This window comes from Xenopus laevis, chromosome 3L (genome assembly GCF_017654675.1).
Source record: "Xenopus laevis strain J_2021 chromosome 3L, Xenopus_laevis_v10.1, whole genome shotgun sequence".
NCBI lineage: Eukaryota > Metazoa > Chordata > Amphibia > Anura > Pipidae > Xenopus > Xenopus laevis.
This window is the reverse complement of record NC_054375.1, coordinates 52,576,293-52,595,115: the sequence shown is the minus strand read 5'-3', so window position 1 is coordinate 52,595,115 and position 18,823 is coordinate 52,576,293. Positions and strand designations below refer to the sequence as shown.

General features: G+C 35.7%; 1 protein-coding gene across 2 annotated transcripts in view; it reads right to left on the bottom strand.

Annotated features, from left to right (window-relative positions):
- Positions 1-18,823, bottom strand: part of hrh2.L (histamine receptor H2 L homeolog) — a 53,630-nt gene that overhangs the window by 9,818 nt on the left and 24,989 nt on the right. For both annotated transcript variants that reach the window (XR_005966273.1, XM_041586222.1), the window contains exon 2: positions 14,419-16,055. Coding sequence is in view for 1 of the 2 variants with exons in the window: in XM_041586222.1 (XP_041442156.1) it covers positions 14,419-15,539 (1,121 nt within the window). In the remaining variant the exon portion in view is untranslated. The remainder of the gene's footprint in view (positions 1-14,418; positions 16,056-18,823) is intronic.

Below are 18,823 nucleotides of genomic sequence, written 5' to 3'. Positions count from 1 at the left end.
CTACATGGCAGCACAGAAACCAGTTCAACTTGCGTCAGAATATAATAATCAGCCTTGTACGTTTCATCTTATATTACGGGCCAACCTCATTTTCTGCTTGAAAATTTGCAAAAGCCCCTAAGCTTAGCTTCTCAACAGCTGCTCAGAGTCCACTGAGCATGTGATGGACAGTGGTCCAATATTTTACACGTAATGGGATGATTATTTGCCATACGTTATATTCAAAAGGGCCAAATATATAACTAAAACTACAGTATGACACAAAGAATTCTGTAGAGCACCTGAGTAGACTGGGGGCCATTACAATCTATTTGTGGGCAATGTTAAGCCCACAGCCTTCAGTTGAATAGCCCTACACGACACAAAAGGGACACATGCCCCCCAACCCTTACCAATGTAGAACGTGCCTAAATATGTAACAAATTAGAAATATTAACAAAACAAAAGAGGAGAATGTAAAACATAGTTTATATAAGAATCTTATCCATAAATACTCAGAACACAAGATATATACAATTAGAAAGAGAAAATAAGCTTAACCATGTGTACAACGAGGGTGTAAGGTAGATGCAAAGCACTTAGAGTTTATGTTATCATAGAGTCTCAGGAGAAATGCCAGCACATAACTTATATGGGTTATGAATAAAAGATTCATGAGAAAACTCAAAACTGCCTCAGAGAGTAAATAAGATACTAGCACAAATGTAGTAAAAGCCTCATTGGACGCAGATGACAAAATGCAGACTTAGCGTGGAGCAATCGAAATGTAGCAAGAGAAATAGCAGCACCAAACTCTTATGGATTCAGAATGAAAGATTAATGAGAAGAGAGCAAGCCAAGAGAGTAAAACAGGTGGTGACACTCAAATCTCAGTAGATCATGAGATTTACTAATCTGGAGAGAGAACAAGGTAAATACTGTATATGAAAGTACTTCTGTAGAATCTGAGGCATCTACTGAGAAGTACATGAAAAATCTATAGGGTGAAAAGTGCAAAAAACAGGTGCAAACTGCCATGGTGTCCACACTTTGCACATCCCTTGTCATTAGCAGCTTCAGAATGGAGTATAAGGACCTGCACTTTCTGCAATGTCAGCATTAGTTTGTGTTATATTCATAGGGAGTGGCCTGAAGGAAGTACATGGATGTTCCACATACTGTTCCGTACCACTCCCCTAATGGAATGCACAAGGTACAAATGAGCTCAATACTTACTGTCTGCCATATGGATTAATCAGAAGATATGGAAACCCTGGAAAGTATATATTTAGTCTCTTCAAACCAACAAACACAAACCACTCAAATTTTTTACTGTACAATATCTAATTTATGTGAAATACAGAGAAACACCCATAAAAGACAGATCGAATCTTGGTAGCTGTAAATGCAAACCGAATATAAAATGTCCAAATATGTAATAAGTGGAGAATATTATGTATGATATATTCTAAATGGCTTCAGTCTCCTGTTTAAGCCTACAACTTTAATTGCTGGGTCCAAACTCCACTTTCCTCTGCAGAAGTAACAAGGAGTAAATGTCATATTTGCAAAGTAAATACTATGTCGCTAAACCGTTAAGGTAATGTGGAAAATGAGGAAATGACATTCAGTCCATTTTAAAAGGATATCTACTAAATGGCTTCAATTTATCACAAAGGCCAAATGACTGCATTCAGCAGAGGTAATTGTTAAATATGAAGCAGAATAGGACCCAAATGAGGAAAAAATTACATATGCCAATACTGCTTAGAATAAGATCTAACTGCTAGCTGCAACAGAGCAGGCATATTGGCTGAATAACACAGGGGTTGATCTTAAAATATACCTGTAATTCCGTTTGGCTTATAGCATTTCAAGAAACATAAAAGTGTCAGATCATTAAGCCAACATCACAGCAAATGCATAATAAATTCAGTTTGGTAGCTTCTTTTTAAGTTGCTGCTTTTTAAGCAAGTTTGTTGCCAACCCACTGAGCCATTGCAAGACACAGTGGAGCACATTTAATTTGCCTGCAGCTGTCTACTAGACTTCAGAACTACAGCAATGGAGAGCAGAATAAGTTAGCTTGGCTGCTGCCCTCCCAGTAAGTGTATTCCTAAGCCTTTAAGTCAATGCATTACACTGTAGGCAACACATGGTTGCTGATTCCAAGCTTTAAGCATAATCGAATATATTCCATTTGATTGAAGACTTTTAAGCTGCAAGATACCAAAACCATAGCTTTAAGACTTTAATCTCCTAAAACCAAAGTTAAAAAAAGAGTGTATTGCACTCATTGCTCTTTGCCCTGCAGATAATAAATGACCCTATTTTGTATATGTATAAGAAAAAGTACTGTTTTCATATTTTGTATGCTGATAACCATATTTAGACTCAAAGCATTTGTATTATTGGAAATAAACACAGCAAAAAGCAGTTATGAAGAATAACCTGTTTTGCACAAAGTTTCTATAAAGGGAGTCTTTTTTTTTTTTTTGCATTTTAGTTTGTATGTCATTTTTTTGGATCAGTAGACAATTTATATAACACAATGTTTCTACCTGCTTCCAAAATTATTTGTGTTTTTTTTTTATTTTCTAACCTAAAATATACAATGCCTTGGTAGACTATTTTCTCAGCTTTAAAAATGGGAAAGGACATTTTTATTCTTTGAAAGATTGGACACGTACTGCCTTCTGTAACTGCCTGGCTAACATGTTCAGTTGCATGTTTGTACTACTCCAAAATCAATGGAGGAATCTGAAGAGTCCGTTTAATTGGTTGGAAAACTCATCCATTTCCTGCTGATTTTATCTTATCTGAGAGATGTATCTGAGAGATGTTATGCTTTATTTAACTCTCCCTTTTTATTTTAAAGAAAAAAATCCTGTTAAAAAACATACTATTTAAAGAAATCAATTCCAGAACCTTGTTGTGTATATCTTAAGATGAGTGGTTTGATGAGAAAGCGAGCACTCTCCATTCATTCTGCCAGTCTGCACTTTATCTGGCCTTATGTGTCATTATAACCACTCCAGCCTTGTACAATAAAAGTGTATTAAAAGATTCTTTAAAGCAAAATCTTCTACTCAAGGGAAATGTCATAAAATGACAAATGCTAAAGACGAACAATTTGCAGTGATACAGAGGTTTACAAAGTACATGACCCGCTAAGTACAAAGCTAACAAAAAAAACAGCATATCAGTTGTGATTTTAAAGAATTTCTTTCTGCAAATGTATATAACTGCGTTGTTTAAACAACAAATGCTGCTAGAGGCTCTGAAGGTCATTTGTCATTTGGTAACAGAATAGAAAATGCTAATCTTATGCAGTCCATATGATTTATCTTGCTAGTAGTGATTAGGTAAGAGGTTCTTTACTTTGTCCATTTATAGTTAAGTTTTAAACCTATAAGCTCATTTACAGAATTGTACAAATGAAATATATGTATTTAAAAAAAAAATAACAAAATCCCCTAAACACTTCTGTTATCGTTATTATCTAATAAGATGTGTGGATAAATAGGATAGGAGGCTGGGTAGGAGCGATCCAGCAATGCTCTACCAAAGTTATAATATGTTTATAACATGGGGTTAAAAAAGGAGGCAACATGTAAAGGGTAGATTACATAAAGAAATAAATAATCTGAAAATCAAAACTTTAGTCTAAAACAACATTATAGGTGACCCAAAAAAAGGTGTTGTGGTAGAGGTGCCTTGGCAAAATAATTGAAGAATGGCAAAGTTTAGCTTCTAGTACACACAAGTCTGATATCCAAATAACTTGTAGGCTGCAGAGTCACATTTATAGCATATACAGTAATTCAGCTTTTTCTAAATGATTTCCTTTTTCTCTGTGAAAAAAGTAATGTTTAAATTTAATGTTTAAATTATTTTTAGCATTATTTTGTTTAGTTTTTTCTTAGTGTTGTTCATATCACAACTGTCTGTTCAGCCTTGTAAACCCAAATAATAATCTTTCCAATAACCACCTTTGATGTCATGGCCCCCATAAAGCACATATCTGCCCTAAGATATCATGACCCCACCCCCATATGTCCATGCTCTGTCCCAATGTCATCATCCCACCCTTTTGTTTTTTTTTTTTTGTTTTTTGCTGAGTTCAAAGCTGGCAGCCCCAGTCCTATTCTTACTGCCTGTCCCTATTGTATATTTATTCCCGAATTTCCTTTTAAGGTTGCTCCCTCCACTGCTGTATTACATGTGAGGGGTTTAGAATAGAATAGAGTTTTACTATAAAGTCACATAAAAAAGATTAGTAGACTATCTGTTACAAGTAACAAGCTAACGTTCTTTGCAGTTGTGGAAAGAAGGTTTAACCTGAAGCATCATTTGAAACTTTTTTGGATGTTTGGGTGAGCTACTGTAGGTCCTGTTCTGAGATAGTCAGGATGTACAGGTTTAGTACTGGTGGGTTGGTAAGAAAGCCAGTAACAATCTCTATAAATTAGAGTTTACATTTCTTTTGAAGGTAATTATTATAGACTAACAGAGTTATGCAATAAGGTGCAAAGTCTGCTACAAGTTTAGTCAGCAACCAATCAACAGGTTGCATTTACGGGTCACCTGTTTAAAAGCAAACATATTTTTGATTGCTATGGGTGACTGCACCTGGGCAAACTGCATGCCTTTATTTACACAAAAGGGAATTTCTGCTATAAAAAAAGTTACAAGACACTGTTTTAGAGAACAAAAAAATTAAGAAGGGTAATAGATTTATATAAGTATCACATTTGATTCTTTCAAAATGTCTATAATTGAATATTAATCATTAATCTTATTATTTCATCGAAATTAAAGTGCTGACCTTACAATGATTAACTGAATAATTCTACAAATAGCTTTTTTTACCTTCTCAGCACTAAATTGCAAAAAAGCCCTAAAGCAAATAACTACAAAAAATAAAGGACATGCAATATTGTCAGTTAATTATTAGTGCAAAACATGGATTTGAACAACAATGATCAGCATGTTTTTGTCTTAGTAAACACATTTCTTGGAAATGTTGCAGATGAATGGGTAAGTAATAGGAAAATATTCTACTTAATACATGAATTCACTTTACATATAGATACACATTGCTATAAAAAAAAAAACGGCTGGGTTTGAACTAGATTGAAAAAAAACTCTTTTGAATTATTCTTTAAAAACATATCAAATGCTGTGTGTTATGTGAAATAGAAACCTAAAAAAATGAATATAAGAAAATAAAATAAAAAAATGCAAATTAAAAAAAAAATTAATAAATGAAGGCCAGACACAAATTGAACAGAATACCACTACTATAAATCAAACTTTGTTTGGGCTCTGCTTCTGTACTACTATACTGTGAGACCTGTAACAGTGGCTACTTTGTTGTATACGTAAATGAAAATAATTCAACTATGTTAAATTTATTTAACTGTATCCAAATATTTTATTTTTATTGTCCACTCTTAGCTGCCACCTTTTTGCTACGGATATACATAAGAAGAACAGCTTTGGAACTGATGTTTGCAAGTGAAAGTACCTCCAAAGGAAGCGGGTGAAGACACCCTATAAATGTGAGCTCACAAAGTATAGAGGATAGACATGCAATAAAAAAATATTTAAAGAGGTTTTAGAAGGCCTTAGGCATAGAGGCGGGCAGGCAATTACTTTTACTTTTCTTTCAGCATTTCCTACATGTTGCTGCACTTCCCACATCGACTCTCCCTGTTCACAGGTTCACAGCCTATAATTGTGCAACCAATGCAATGGCATGGGCACCAGGACCCCCATTCTGGTGCATAAACAAGATTTTGAGGTGTTACAATGCTTGTCTTAATAACAGTGCCCACAAAATGGCTGCTGCCAGCTTGCTGTGGTGGTGAATTCCAAGGCTGACTGCAACCAAGATTTAAATAATTTATATAGTGTAAGTAAAGTTTATTTTGATTAACAAGCACAATAGATAAGAATTTGGAATTATTTCTTAGGGTGACAGGTCCCCTTTAAACTACAAAAGGGTTTTTTAAAATGGGAACAGTGAGGTGATGTAATTGTTTTCCTGAAGTGGTTCTATTGACAGACATTAAAAAGAGCAAATGAGAAAACACAGAGCTACTGATAATAAAATCCTTAGGACAATGTTAATCTAAGTAGCGGCCCTATTGCCCTATTGTTGGAGACAGGAAGATGGTTTTTTTCATCCGTGAATTTTTGAATTGGCCTTACAGAGCCAATAGCAAAAGTGTTTTTATATTATTATACTTCATGCACTTTCTTGAAGAAATGTATTTTTTTGCAATGATTAGTAAATACAAATGGCATTTATCCTGCTTGCTTGATAGAACATGAGTCTGGGGGTTTAAAGTTTATCTTTTACTGGTTCAACAAACTTGAGCCTTTTGTGCTTATCAAGCACATTAAAGTGCAACTATGCATATAATAGGCATTTTTGTACGTTGTCCAATCAGTAATTACATGTAAAACATTTCTAAGTAGTTTCACTAGACAGAAAAGCATAGATTACATCTAGTTTCCGGAGTCCTACTAGAATTTTTTTTAATAATGTTATGGAACCTATTATCCAAAATGCTTGGATCACCATGCTATACGTCTACTAAAAAACATTTAAACCCAATAGGATTGTTTGCACCCAATGTGGATTCATGTGGAAATTATTGAAAAAAATGAGTTATTTGCTTATAATGGAATCTATGGAAGATGGACCAATTTGGAGCTTTATCAATATTGAGTTACAGGATAAGAGAGAAATATCTATTGTTTTGTTGTTCATCCAAATTTTTTTGTTGTCGTTTGCTGCTGAATAGGCTTGAGCAAAACACAGACAAATCACCCAGTGTTATCTTTGAATCTTTCCCCTTGACCTGAAGTCATGGACTTTGTAATATCCATTTAGATTCTTTTGCTTTTATATTATGTATTAACTTCCTTACAGTCTTGCGGTTTTCAAGGCACAAATGTTTTTACAGATTTACTTCACAGTACATCTCAGAAAATCCGGCATTGCTTTATTGCAGCAGTGGATGCCAAAATGTACTGTAACTGGTCAGGCCTTCCAAGTCATCACATTGTAGCATCTCATTTGGGCTCAAATTATAAAAATTTAATTAATTCCCAATAGTTTACCCTCTTGATTGAGCATATACCATGTTCCCATTTCATTTCTAATGGTTGTCAGGCTCTATGCCCTGTTCATTAGGTAGTCACCAACCTTAGCAATGTCATGGTGCATTCCGATGGCACCAACAGTCCTATGCGGCAGTACCCATCACCCCTGCTCTTAATGATACACTAGTACAAATTTAAAAATAATAAATTTGTAATATAAAACCCTCCCTCAAGAGTCTGAGCCCACTTACAGTTGTAACTCTTTCTACTACTAAATGTTGTTTAATGATTTAAATGTGAATGGGATTGAAATGTTCCTGCTTTTATTGTTGGAAATAATGCACTTCATGATTGAATGGACTCCAACTTTGGATATATAATGCTAGTTTTAGAAACCTGTGGAAATGAAAAACATGCTTTGGAATTGAATATCAACTGAAATGGTATAGGAGAAATGTACATAGTATGGAGCACATACAGACACACACATGAATGGTATGAATGAGCTAAATAGAGTGTCATAAGAAAGAAATATAAAAGTAAAAACACCATATGGGGCAAAACTTACAGCCAAGAACTTATTGGCAACTTCAGCTCCCAGAATAATTAAAGAATTCTAAGAGTGGTCATTTACAGCAGCTGGAGAGCCCTTCATTTAACTTACCAGCTCTAAGTAAATCTACATAGTGAAAAAAAGAAATAATTGAAACTAAATCATGCTAGAGAAATTACAGAAGGTAGGATTACTTGGATTTATTTATTTGTTATTTGGTTTTCTTTCCTCTGGATTGAAATTACACAGAGAAAGAATGATTATTGTATTCAATTCCTTTCAAATTGGTTAAACTTGATGGATAGAAGAGTTTTATCAGCATCATTTGCTCCATAATTGAGTTTTTGTTCAGAATTGATTTTCTTTGATAAATCCAATGCAGTCTTGTCAGGTTCAATATATAGAGAACATTTTTAATACTGATAAATTGCTTGTGCCTTCTGGGAGCCAAAAGGTAATTTTCTATAAGATAGCATTTGAAGGACACCTTTTAATATTATGAATATTTTAAGATGAACATTGAAAATTGTACTGAAGCAGCAACAGCTCTACAAGGAAAAAAGATCAAACAGTTACACGGGGTTTCCATATGGTGTGTTTCCAGCATTGTGATATCTAGGGCTAATTCAGGCTGGTTATAGCTTGAACTGTATTGAAAAAGGGATTGGAATATAGCCCATTTATATTCTCTTGAGGTGATAATGACATTTAAGGGAAGATGAAGAGAAGTGAGCTGTGCATGTTGGCACTCAGCACATGCTGACCTATAGGAATAGATCAAAAGACAGCTGCTGATGTTGGCATAATAGTGCACCCTGACCTATTGGAATGCGGCAAAAAGGCAAATACTGATGATTACACTAAGCTGCCTCATTCTATTTGACCAACAAGATTGACTAGGTCAGAACATATTATGCTGAGGGGGCAAGTTAGAAAGAAAAAGCCTAAGTGTAACCAAAAAGTTAAAGGATATCAGCATCACTGTAATGTGACAGTAAAAATGAGTCTCATTTACTAATGCCCTGGTTGTAAGTGCAAGAGCTCTAAGGGACGCCCAAGTCCCATGCACAAAGCACATGAGCCTGGGGCAGTATTTTTGCAAGCTGTACTTTGTACCTTGTGCAGGATCAAGGAATCCATTGTCAATTATTAAGAATAGGGTTCTCATGTGCATTGTGGCACCTATAACTCTTGGTATGTGCATCTGAATGACACATGTTAGGTTGCATTCACTGGGATGCCCACTTGCCATCCACTACCTACTTCCAGTGAATGCAGCTCTCCCAAATGCTCAACATGGCACTGAGTTGAGTGCCTTTCAGTAAAGTGTGTCTTTATTATACTTGCACAGTGCACAATATGCTGATGCAGAATAAAGCACAAGAGAGCCTTTCCATGGAATTTGCCATGAGCTTATGGTAAGTACAGTGCTTTCTTTGAGTGTTTTTGTGACATGCAATTAAGTAGGAATTCTGAGAGATAATGCTGCATTATGCTTAAGGAAGGTGAATTCACTTTTTTGCATTATTTGTTTAGGAAATCTGCCCTTAGTAGATACTGTATTTACAAACAGATGGGCAAAGAAGAAGATTTTCTTGCGTGCTAGCTTGAGCTTGGTATGGCCATGCTAATAATGAATTCTGAAGCCAACAGCTGCTGACTCCATGCCACAAATTATTTTTCCTTGTATTGGGGCTCAAACTTATTGAAAAGCAAGGGCCCTGACTGTTTGAGGAGAGGTTGGCAGGAAACCAAAGGTGGGAACAATGAAGGGTTGAGGTTAGGCAGCTGGAGAGGAAGAGCTGGAGCGGGGGGGTAGTGAGATACAAGGGAGAGCAGGAAAGGAAGTACCTGCCTTTTCCGGGACAGCAAGGGACAAGCAAAATCCCATCCACCAACCCTGTAAGTTATGGGGAGGGATGAAGTTCATTAGGGGTCAAATTCTTTGAGGAATGCTTACCAGAGTTTTACGCACAAGCGTGCCAAGGTGATTATGGTCTCCTCTGACAAGGGTCCCAGGACAGTGGTTTTATGGTTGCCTGCTCCCACTTGCCCGCCTATCACTCATAAGACAGGTGGCCAGTGTGGCAGGTAGCCCAGTTGGTGGTGTTTTCTGGAGGGCAAGCATTCCATGTGGTATGTACATAATGTTCTTGTATAATGCTCTATATATTAGATTACTGTTAATCTAAAATTATTATTTTGTTAAAATGTAATGTTTAATAACAATTTTGTTAATAAAGCTGTGGCATGTTACATTCCAAACAGGTTGTCCTCATTGTCTGTGGATGCTAGCGAATAGTTTGAGGGTTAAAAGGGTCAGTCTACCAGCTTCATGATGAACAGTCAGGGGAAAATATATGAACAATATCTGAATACTGTATTTATTAAATCAATTTAGATATCTTGATGTGCAAGAACAGCATAATTTATACCTTGTATAGGGAAGAAGCACACCAATACACACTAGTCATTTTTGTAGCAAATTGCTATTTAGGTGCAGTTGCTATTTTTTTGTTGTATTAAATATAACGGATGCAAAACTATTTCTACCTGCTGTTTTTAGACAACCAATTAAGATATTGATACATTCTAGTATATTTTACCCATATCCTATCAGAACAAAATGTCTTGACTAATTGTCATAGGCAGTGGACAGACATTTGGAAGCCCATTTTGCCTATACATTAAATGGCTGTACCACTATACAAGTACCTGTACCACTTAAACACTTTTTTCTTTTTTAAGAAAAGAAAGTGACCTTCTAATTCATACAAACATACAATGATTGAAATAACAAAAACTTTTATTCTATTTAAGTTATAATTAACAAAGTCTAAGGAACTCTAGTATCTATAAACCTTTGAGGAAAAAACATACATTAATATTAATAATTTATTTGAATGTAAGGCCCCAAGACTCGAGGCAAACCCCTGAGAATTCTCAAATATACTTAAATAGAGTTATAAAACTTCAGCTCAGTGGTCAGAAAGAATGAATATTTTGTTGTGCCTTTGAATCTACAGAAGGACATGCTATCAAATGGAAATTCCGATTGGACCTTATCAGGATTGTAGATATTGGGTATCTTAATTCTACCGACAGAATGTCTGCTGACTGTTTTCTCAGATTTGTTCCTACTGATTTCCTAGGTGCATTCATATTAACCTAAAGAAAAATGTATAGCAAAAATGTCTCATATAACTATTAGATTTATTTTATGCACTTGTATTATGTGTTGTTTGTTGTCAGTTTACATAAACTTGTATAGCTTTAATTGTTGAAGTTTCTCTTCATAACATTCTTTGTTTGATGTTCTTATCAATTTCAGCTGCCTGTTCTTCTTAAGATAAAGAAACTCTTTGTACTTACATACATTAACATGCATGTATGCGAAAATGTACATATCTTGATGTGCATGAAAGAGTAAATACGCTGTTTATAAAAGTTTTTTATACTATGGAATAATACCATTTTAGTGCATGTTTGTGTAGAGAATATTTACTCTATGCATTTGTATGCACATATTTGATTTGGAACTGTAATAGAGCATTGCTTAAGCTATGGTTACAATTGGTTTCAGACAAGACAAATATTATGGGAGTTTAAACGCTTACAAAAATATGTTATGTGCACAAAGTAAGCTACTTTTTAACTTGTTACCAGGTGCAGTGAAAGATTAATTAAACAAACTGGTAATTTTTCCTTATTCATTTTCAGACCGGTCCTCTCACAGAGAACCTGAAATTGAGGCCCATTCTAACAATGAGCTGTAGACAGAGCTAAAATAAATAAATGTCATATAGGCCCATGGTAGATATAAAATAAGAACTGATAGGAATGGCCCTCAACTGGAGTCACACTGGAGATGCTCTGGTGCTCTAACCAGCCAGTCCAACCCGTCTCCACCAACAAATATCACACACTGGTGGGTCAGTAAGTTATCTGCATTGCTTTTGTATCTACCTTCATTCTACAGGCTCAAGGTACAGTGGCAAAAGCTTGAACTTGATTTTTCTCTTTGTTAACATGTTCTATATGACAACTAGGCTCACAACAATCCCACCACAGTGGTACCCCTTTAAGCAAATGTTCAGATTGTACCTCTCAGGGCAGAGACACATGCTGCTTCTTCTTCAGGCAACTAATCTCCTCAAACTGCTTTCCCACCGGCTAGAATGTAAATCGCCAGCAAGATTGGCACTCAGAAACTATCCAAGTGCCATCCCGCCAGTGATTTACATTCTAGCCAGCGGGAAGGCAATTCGGGAGATTAGTCGCCTGAAAAAAAAGTGATTTGTTGCTGGGAGACTAATCTCCCGAAATAGCATCGTGTGTCTCTGCCCTTAGAATAGTTTCCAAGTGACAAGATTTAGTTAAAGCCATTTTAATTAAAAATAAAAATGTTAACTGTCAGATAACACTTTGTAGTCCTTCTATCAACATGCTGTGTAAACGTAAGCTCATATGTCGTTTCATTTGCTGCTTTGTGTCCTCGGTGTTCTTGAGATCACCTTCCCTGACGTCTTTATCATAACCCTATCTAAGGAATGCTTTTTCATATTTTGAACACACTAGTAAAGTAAACAGTCTGCCTGAAAAGCAAAGTGTTCACGCTATGAATTTAGCAGATTCTTTTAACTTCCTGGTTAGTGGCTAAAGAATAACAGAGGATAAAGAAGGAGGAAAGTGTAGACTAAAGGTTTTTAAACTTTTCTGCTCAGGCCCCAATTTGATGCACATAATTTTGCTCCCCCACTCCCACCCCACAGCCAACACACAGATACACTGTTTTACATTTTGCCTTATATATGCTATTGTTATTACCTGTTTTTATCTGACAATACATTTGCAATAATTTATTAACTTTCAGCCTGGCCATCACTATTTTATATTAACATCTGATTCTGCTTTTGTGCCTTGCATTTTTCCAATTTCGATCCCACACTTCCATCCCTTCTCTTGCAAACTTTTTTTCTTTTACCATTTCGTTTTAATGTGTTTTCCCATTACGTTGACAAGACTTTTTTCCTATTCTATACTGCCATTCCCAATTGTGTTTGATCTTCTATTTTCTTACCACTTTCATTAATTACTTTCCCTTGAATACTCATTTCTATTCCTTCTGGTTTTCCTTTATCTGATTTCTTTTTCTTAAAGTGGACCTCTCACCCAAATCTGTATAATAAAAGTCCTTTTCAAATTAAACATGAAATCCAGTTTCTATTTTTTATTACACCATTCATAGCTGTTGTAAGCTCATTTAAAAATCTTAGCTGTCTCAGCTGCATCTCCTCTATGCCTTAGGCATAGAGGCGGGCAGGGAATTACTTCCCAGATGTCACTGCTCTCCACACATTCCCCTGTTCTCTTCAATGTTTAATTGTGTAGCCAGTGCATGGGGATGGACATTGGGTCCCCCATTCTGGTGCACCAACAAGATTCTGAGATGAGGCAAGTCTTGCCTTAATAACAGTGTCCACAAAATGGCTCCTGCCTGCTTGTTATAATTATGAATTCTCAGACTGAAGGAAACAACATTCAAATAATTTATATTGTGTAATTAAAGTTCATTTTGCTTGACTAATGTGATAAAATAGGATTTTTAATTATATGTTTTGGGTGACGGGTGGCCTTTAAGTACTTTATAATCTGTTATGCCCCTTTTCTCTCCCATTCCTCTTCTATGTTTATATTCTTTTCCATGTATCTTCTGTTTCCTCTTTCTGTCCAACCCTCTTTCCTATTCTCTCTATTTTCCACATTCCTATTCTGTATCTCCCCTCCATGTGCATTTTCTTCAGCTTTTTTTACTCTTTCATTATATCTTCCTTTTTCTTCTCTATTGCTTTTCTTTTCTACTTAGTTGTCAAACCTACCTGCACTGCACACTGCTCACTTTTTTCACGAGAGCTCACACTCTGATAATAGGAAGTGCGATTGGATAGAATTGCAGGATATCCATCTACATATTATCAGGCATTTGAAATTCAGAGAAATATATGCTGATTTCACAGCAGGAGCAGTATAATTACAGAATGAATGATAAACTAGCTACTACTGTATACACAAGCAAGTGATCTATCAGAATTGAATAAACATCCTGTAATGTTTCTAGGAAGCAAATTAAGGCTATGATTTAGATCATAATGGTGAGGAAACCAATACTCTTTCAAACCAACAGGTGTGAAATTCCTGTCAAAAATCCTTATTTAATTGTGGGTGGCAGGACTCAGAACTCATACTCAAAAAACTCTTTCAGAATATACTGAGGTTATTATACTATATAAAGTTTCAGTACAATGGGGGAACAATTGCTCTAGTTGATTAAACCATAGGAAACAATCAGCATTTAGTTTCAACTTGTATAGTACATTTAGGGGTATTTATCAAAGAGTGAAGTTAGAGATCACCACAGTCCTCTAGAGTGAAATTCTGCTACTCTCCATTTATTTCTATAGGATTCTTAAATGAGTATTTATCAATGGGTAAAGGGAAAGTTCATACTTTGATAAATACAACGTTCAAAATCCCATTGAAATGAATGGAGAGTGGTGGAATTTCTAGCAGACTGTGGCGATCTTTAACTTCACTCTTTGATAAATATACCCCGATGAATTATGAAGGCAATTATCTCAATGGTTGTCATGGATGATCAATCATGGCAACATTGTAGACAAAATTTTTAATAGATGCGATGGGCACTTACACTGACTTAACGACATAAAGAGCGCTTCCCATAAAGAAGTCATTTTAGAAGTCATGGTTACCTTTCCATTGTGTTCGTGATAAATAGCCTTCCATCTTTTCCATTCGTATCATGGACCATGTTTAGTTTTTCTTCTTGTGTATTTTGCATAATTTGATGTGTCCTGTCCTCAGAACGACGAATGTGAAGTAATGTCAGTTGGGTTTCATGGTTTTGAGGCCCAACTCTCCGACAGTGTAATAATCGCTGGTATGCAGTGCGAAAATCCCTATTCAGAGCAGCATATAATATTGGATTGAGTGCTGAGTTAGCATAACCCAACCACAATACTATTAAGGAAGCTGTCTCATCTACATCAGTTTCGTTCACCCCTTGATAAGTGAAGACAGTAAAATAAGGAAACCAACAAATGATAAAAGCCCCCATGACAGCTGCCAAAGTAACAGTAGCTTTATGTTCTCGAACAGTAGGTAATGTGGGGCTTAGTGCATTGCAACAGTTGGCATGATTAATCCTTTTGGCTTGCTCCCTAGCGATTTTGAAGATTCTGTAGTACATGAGACACATGATGCTTAATGGGAGGTAGAATGTTAGCAGACCATCAACTAAGACATACTCTTTGTTCAGTTCCAATTTACATTCCTTGTCATTGCTGTCTCTGTAGTTCTGGATAGATTTATCTTTTGTATTCCAGCCTAGGTGAATGGGGAGAAAAGATACCATGAGGGAAACCACCCATATCACACACATAGCTATGGCCACACGAAAGGGTGTCACGTGCATGGAATAACGAAGTGGGGCAGTGACCCCATAGTATCGATCTAAACTGATCATGAAAAGGTTAAGAATTGAGGCTGTACACAGCATGACATCCAGGCTTGTGTAAATGTTGCAAAAAGTAGCCCCAAAAGGCCATTCTTCGTGTAAGAGGTTTAAGGCAGAAAATGGTAGTACCAAAATACCCAACAAAAGGTCTGTTATAGCCAATGACACAATAAAACAATTTGTCATGCTGCGCAGCTTGCGGTCCAGGCCCACAGCTAGACATACCACCACATTACCACATATGGTGATGATGATGATCAGAACAAGCACTGCACCGATAAGCACATTGTAGAGAACGCTCTTCCAACATGTAACTACAGAATCCTTAATGCCATCACCTATGTCAGAAGAGCACATGGCTCTAGATATTCAGTTCCACTCTGAAGATTCCAAAATTATTTAATTTTCTAATAATCTTCTTTTTAAATGTAGACCATTTCAAGGGGTTGGAATATGACAAGAATAAATGCAAGGAGGGGTCCAGCAATGCACAATTTTGCTCTACATTGCTGGACCCCTGAAACAATTGAAGGATAATCTTACGGCGTCTCTGTTATTATTATTTAGACTTCTGATGTGAGTATAAAGCAGGCAGCACTGCATCCAGAAACACACTTCAGTGAATATTTCCTCTTAAGTTTCTGTTTTCTCTTTTGCTCAAAGATGGAGTCTAGAGAAATAAACTCCTTTAAGTCACTGTCCTCCTTCTATGAAGCGTTTTCATTATCCTGTCATTCTTGAAGCATATACTGCTTTGTAATAGATTTTCCATAGCTGGTAGCATCAATGTTGTGCATGTGCATGACAGAGCTTGAATCTTGCAGAATGACTTCCTGCCAGGAGACTCTTTTAAGACCCCTTTGCTGAGAATATCTGTAAAAACAGATACAAAAAAGTAATTGTTATATTAAGATAAAAGAGTGAAGCAGAGCATATAATGTTATTCATGTAGTATGATGTTGTTCCAGTAGGTCACATTTTTTGTCTTTTATTCATAAGATAGCCCCTGTTCATTTTTATGAGTAATTAGTTCATTTAATAAATCAGACAATTAGGGGCACATTTACTAAGGGTCGAATTTCAAAGTGGTAAAACATCGAAATTCGACCATCGAATTGTAGAAATTTGATAGTCGAAGGTTTTCTTTGAGTGAATTTAGCTGTTTTCGATCGAATTCAAAACATTCGATCGATCGTAGAAATCGTTCGAATCAAACGATTTGAACGATTTAATCGAACGATCAATTTTTTTTAAAAAAATAACTTTAGGTTCTAGGAGGTCCCCATAGGCTAACATAGCAATTCGGCAGGTTTAAGGTGGCGAAGTGTTGAAGTCAACATTTTTTAAAGAGACAGTACTTTGATTTTCGAATGGTCGAATATTCGAAGTTTTTTCAATTTGAATCGAATTTTGGCCTATTCGATGGTCGAAGTACCCAAAAATTACTTCGAAATTCGAAGTTTTTGAATTCGAAAATTCACTTCATACTCGTACTTCATACTCGTAACAGGGCAAGGGTCGAAGTGAAAATTCGAAGTAAAAAAAATTATTATATAATCTCAAGCTATTTTTGTGTACTTCGACTAGGGAATAGTCCAAATTCAATGCAAATTTATCATGTACTGTCTCTTTAAAACTTTGACTTAGACCATTCACTATCTAAAACCTGCCGAAATGCTGTTTTAGCCTATGGGGGACCTTCTAGAACCTATATGGAGTCAATTGGTGGAATTTGATCGAAGTCAATCTTACTTCGATTCGAACAATCAAATACAGTCTATTCACCCACAAAACAACTTTGATTTTTTTACATTTCAGGTGGTCTTTTTTATTCGAATTTCGAAGTTATGGTAGTTCAAAAAATACTCCCATTACTTTGAAATCTGACCCTTGAAAAATCTGCCATGTAATGTATATTTTTAGTTTCCAGCCTAGCCTTAAAACACAGTCTACAATGAAGGGTTTCAAACAACCATTTATTTATTAAGACATAGATCACTCCTCCCTCTTATATGACTAGTTAACTTTGCACCTTAAATCGATTGTACATGTGTATTTCTTCCTTGTCTCTTGTGATGGGCGAATCTGACCCTTTTTGCTTCACCAAAACAATGACCATTGTGACCATTGTGCTCCAAATAGTGCCATGTTTTCTAAATTGGATTGAGGTCAAGGCTTCAGCCAGATCATTGTCCTGCTGAAAGATGAGCTCTCTCACAACAATCAGTTTTTAAAGATTTAAAATTCAGATTGCTAATGAATACATCAACAAAGAATGAATCTACCAGTGGAGGGAAATGATCCTAAACACAAGGCCAAAGTAACATTGAACAAAAAGCAAAAAATGCTCTACAATGGCCCAGTTAAAATGCTGTTTTCAGTGACAATCTGTGGCATTATGTCCTGTAAAATGGGCCATAATAGTACATTCTTACTCCAAAAGCTGTTTGCATTTCTTTTGATAAAAAGGTTACATAGAAAAAAAACTAACTTGGAGCTTCAGAGCTTTAAAATAAAAATATAAAAGAGAACAACATTTCTAGGGTAGGCTTTGTAATTTTATAAAATGAGAGACTTGTGTCCAAGGTCTCAATATGTACATTGTATATTATTATGTGAAAATGCATCTCCAATTTTACAGAAAATGACAGAAATTTAAACATAAACGATGTAACAGGAATGCTAAAATGAACGTTTTGCAATTATTACAGGCAAAACTGAAAAGTATTGAGAAAGTACTTAGCAATATGTATTTTCAAATTAAGAAAGAACATCAGATTTAAAAAAAAGTCATTCTGCATTGTATTTTTCCCTGGCACCTTTGAGAGGTTAAATTGTTTGTCTTACATCAAGCAATGCCTGGAATACTCACTACACCCCTCATTTAATTGATTTGAAACAGACCTTATAATTTAACAGGTACTGAAGTAGGCCCCCCTGTGTGCTTATCATCAGATGAAATTGGAGACATAGATGAGTGTATATGAAGACTCTACTATCACAGGTGCCCAAGATATGCGCTAGAATAACCAGGATTTTGCTTCCCACAGACTAAGATTATTATACTACATCTATCTTGTAATTTATAGTAAAGGTATTAGTTTGATGATATCGATGAACGTATGAATTGTCTTTCTTTTCTGCTGATTTTATCAGATCTTAAAAATGTTGAAATCCAACATGTCACCACCAATATTGAAAGGTCAATGCAGCAGATGTACAATATAGTAAGGAGTATTGGGGAGCACCTCCCATCAAATAGAAAACAACCGATGGTGTACAAGGTCAAATAATTAAACCAATATAGAAAAGAAAAAGAATTGACCTATTGCTTTGCACCTTCCCATCCCTCTTAGTCCAAAAACACAGTCATATGTATACCCCACAACATGTGTTAAAACATAACGTTTAATAAATATCATTAAGAAAGAGAAAGAAGTCCAGATTAACACCGTTAAAAATACGTTAGGTACAGGGAGGTGAGATAACACAGGATAGTGGGTTTAAAACAAATCTCTGCGGCAATATATATGCCAAACAATCCCACAAAATAATATGGTGGCAATGTTGTTGTGTACTGGTATCAGCCTTATATACATAGACAATGGTAATCCACCATGCATGCCCGGCCTAACGAAATT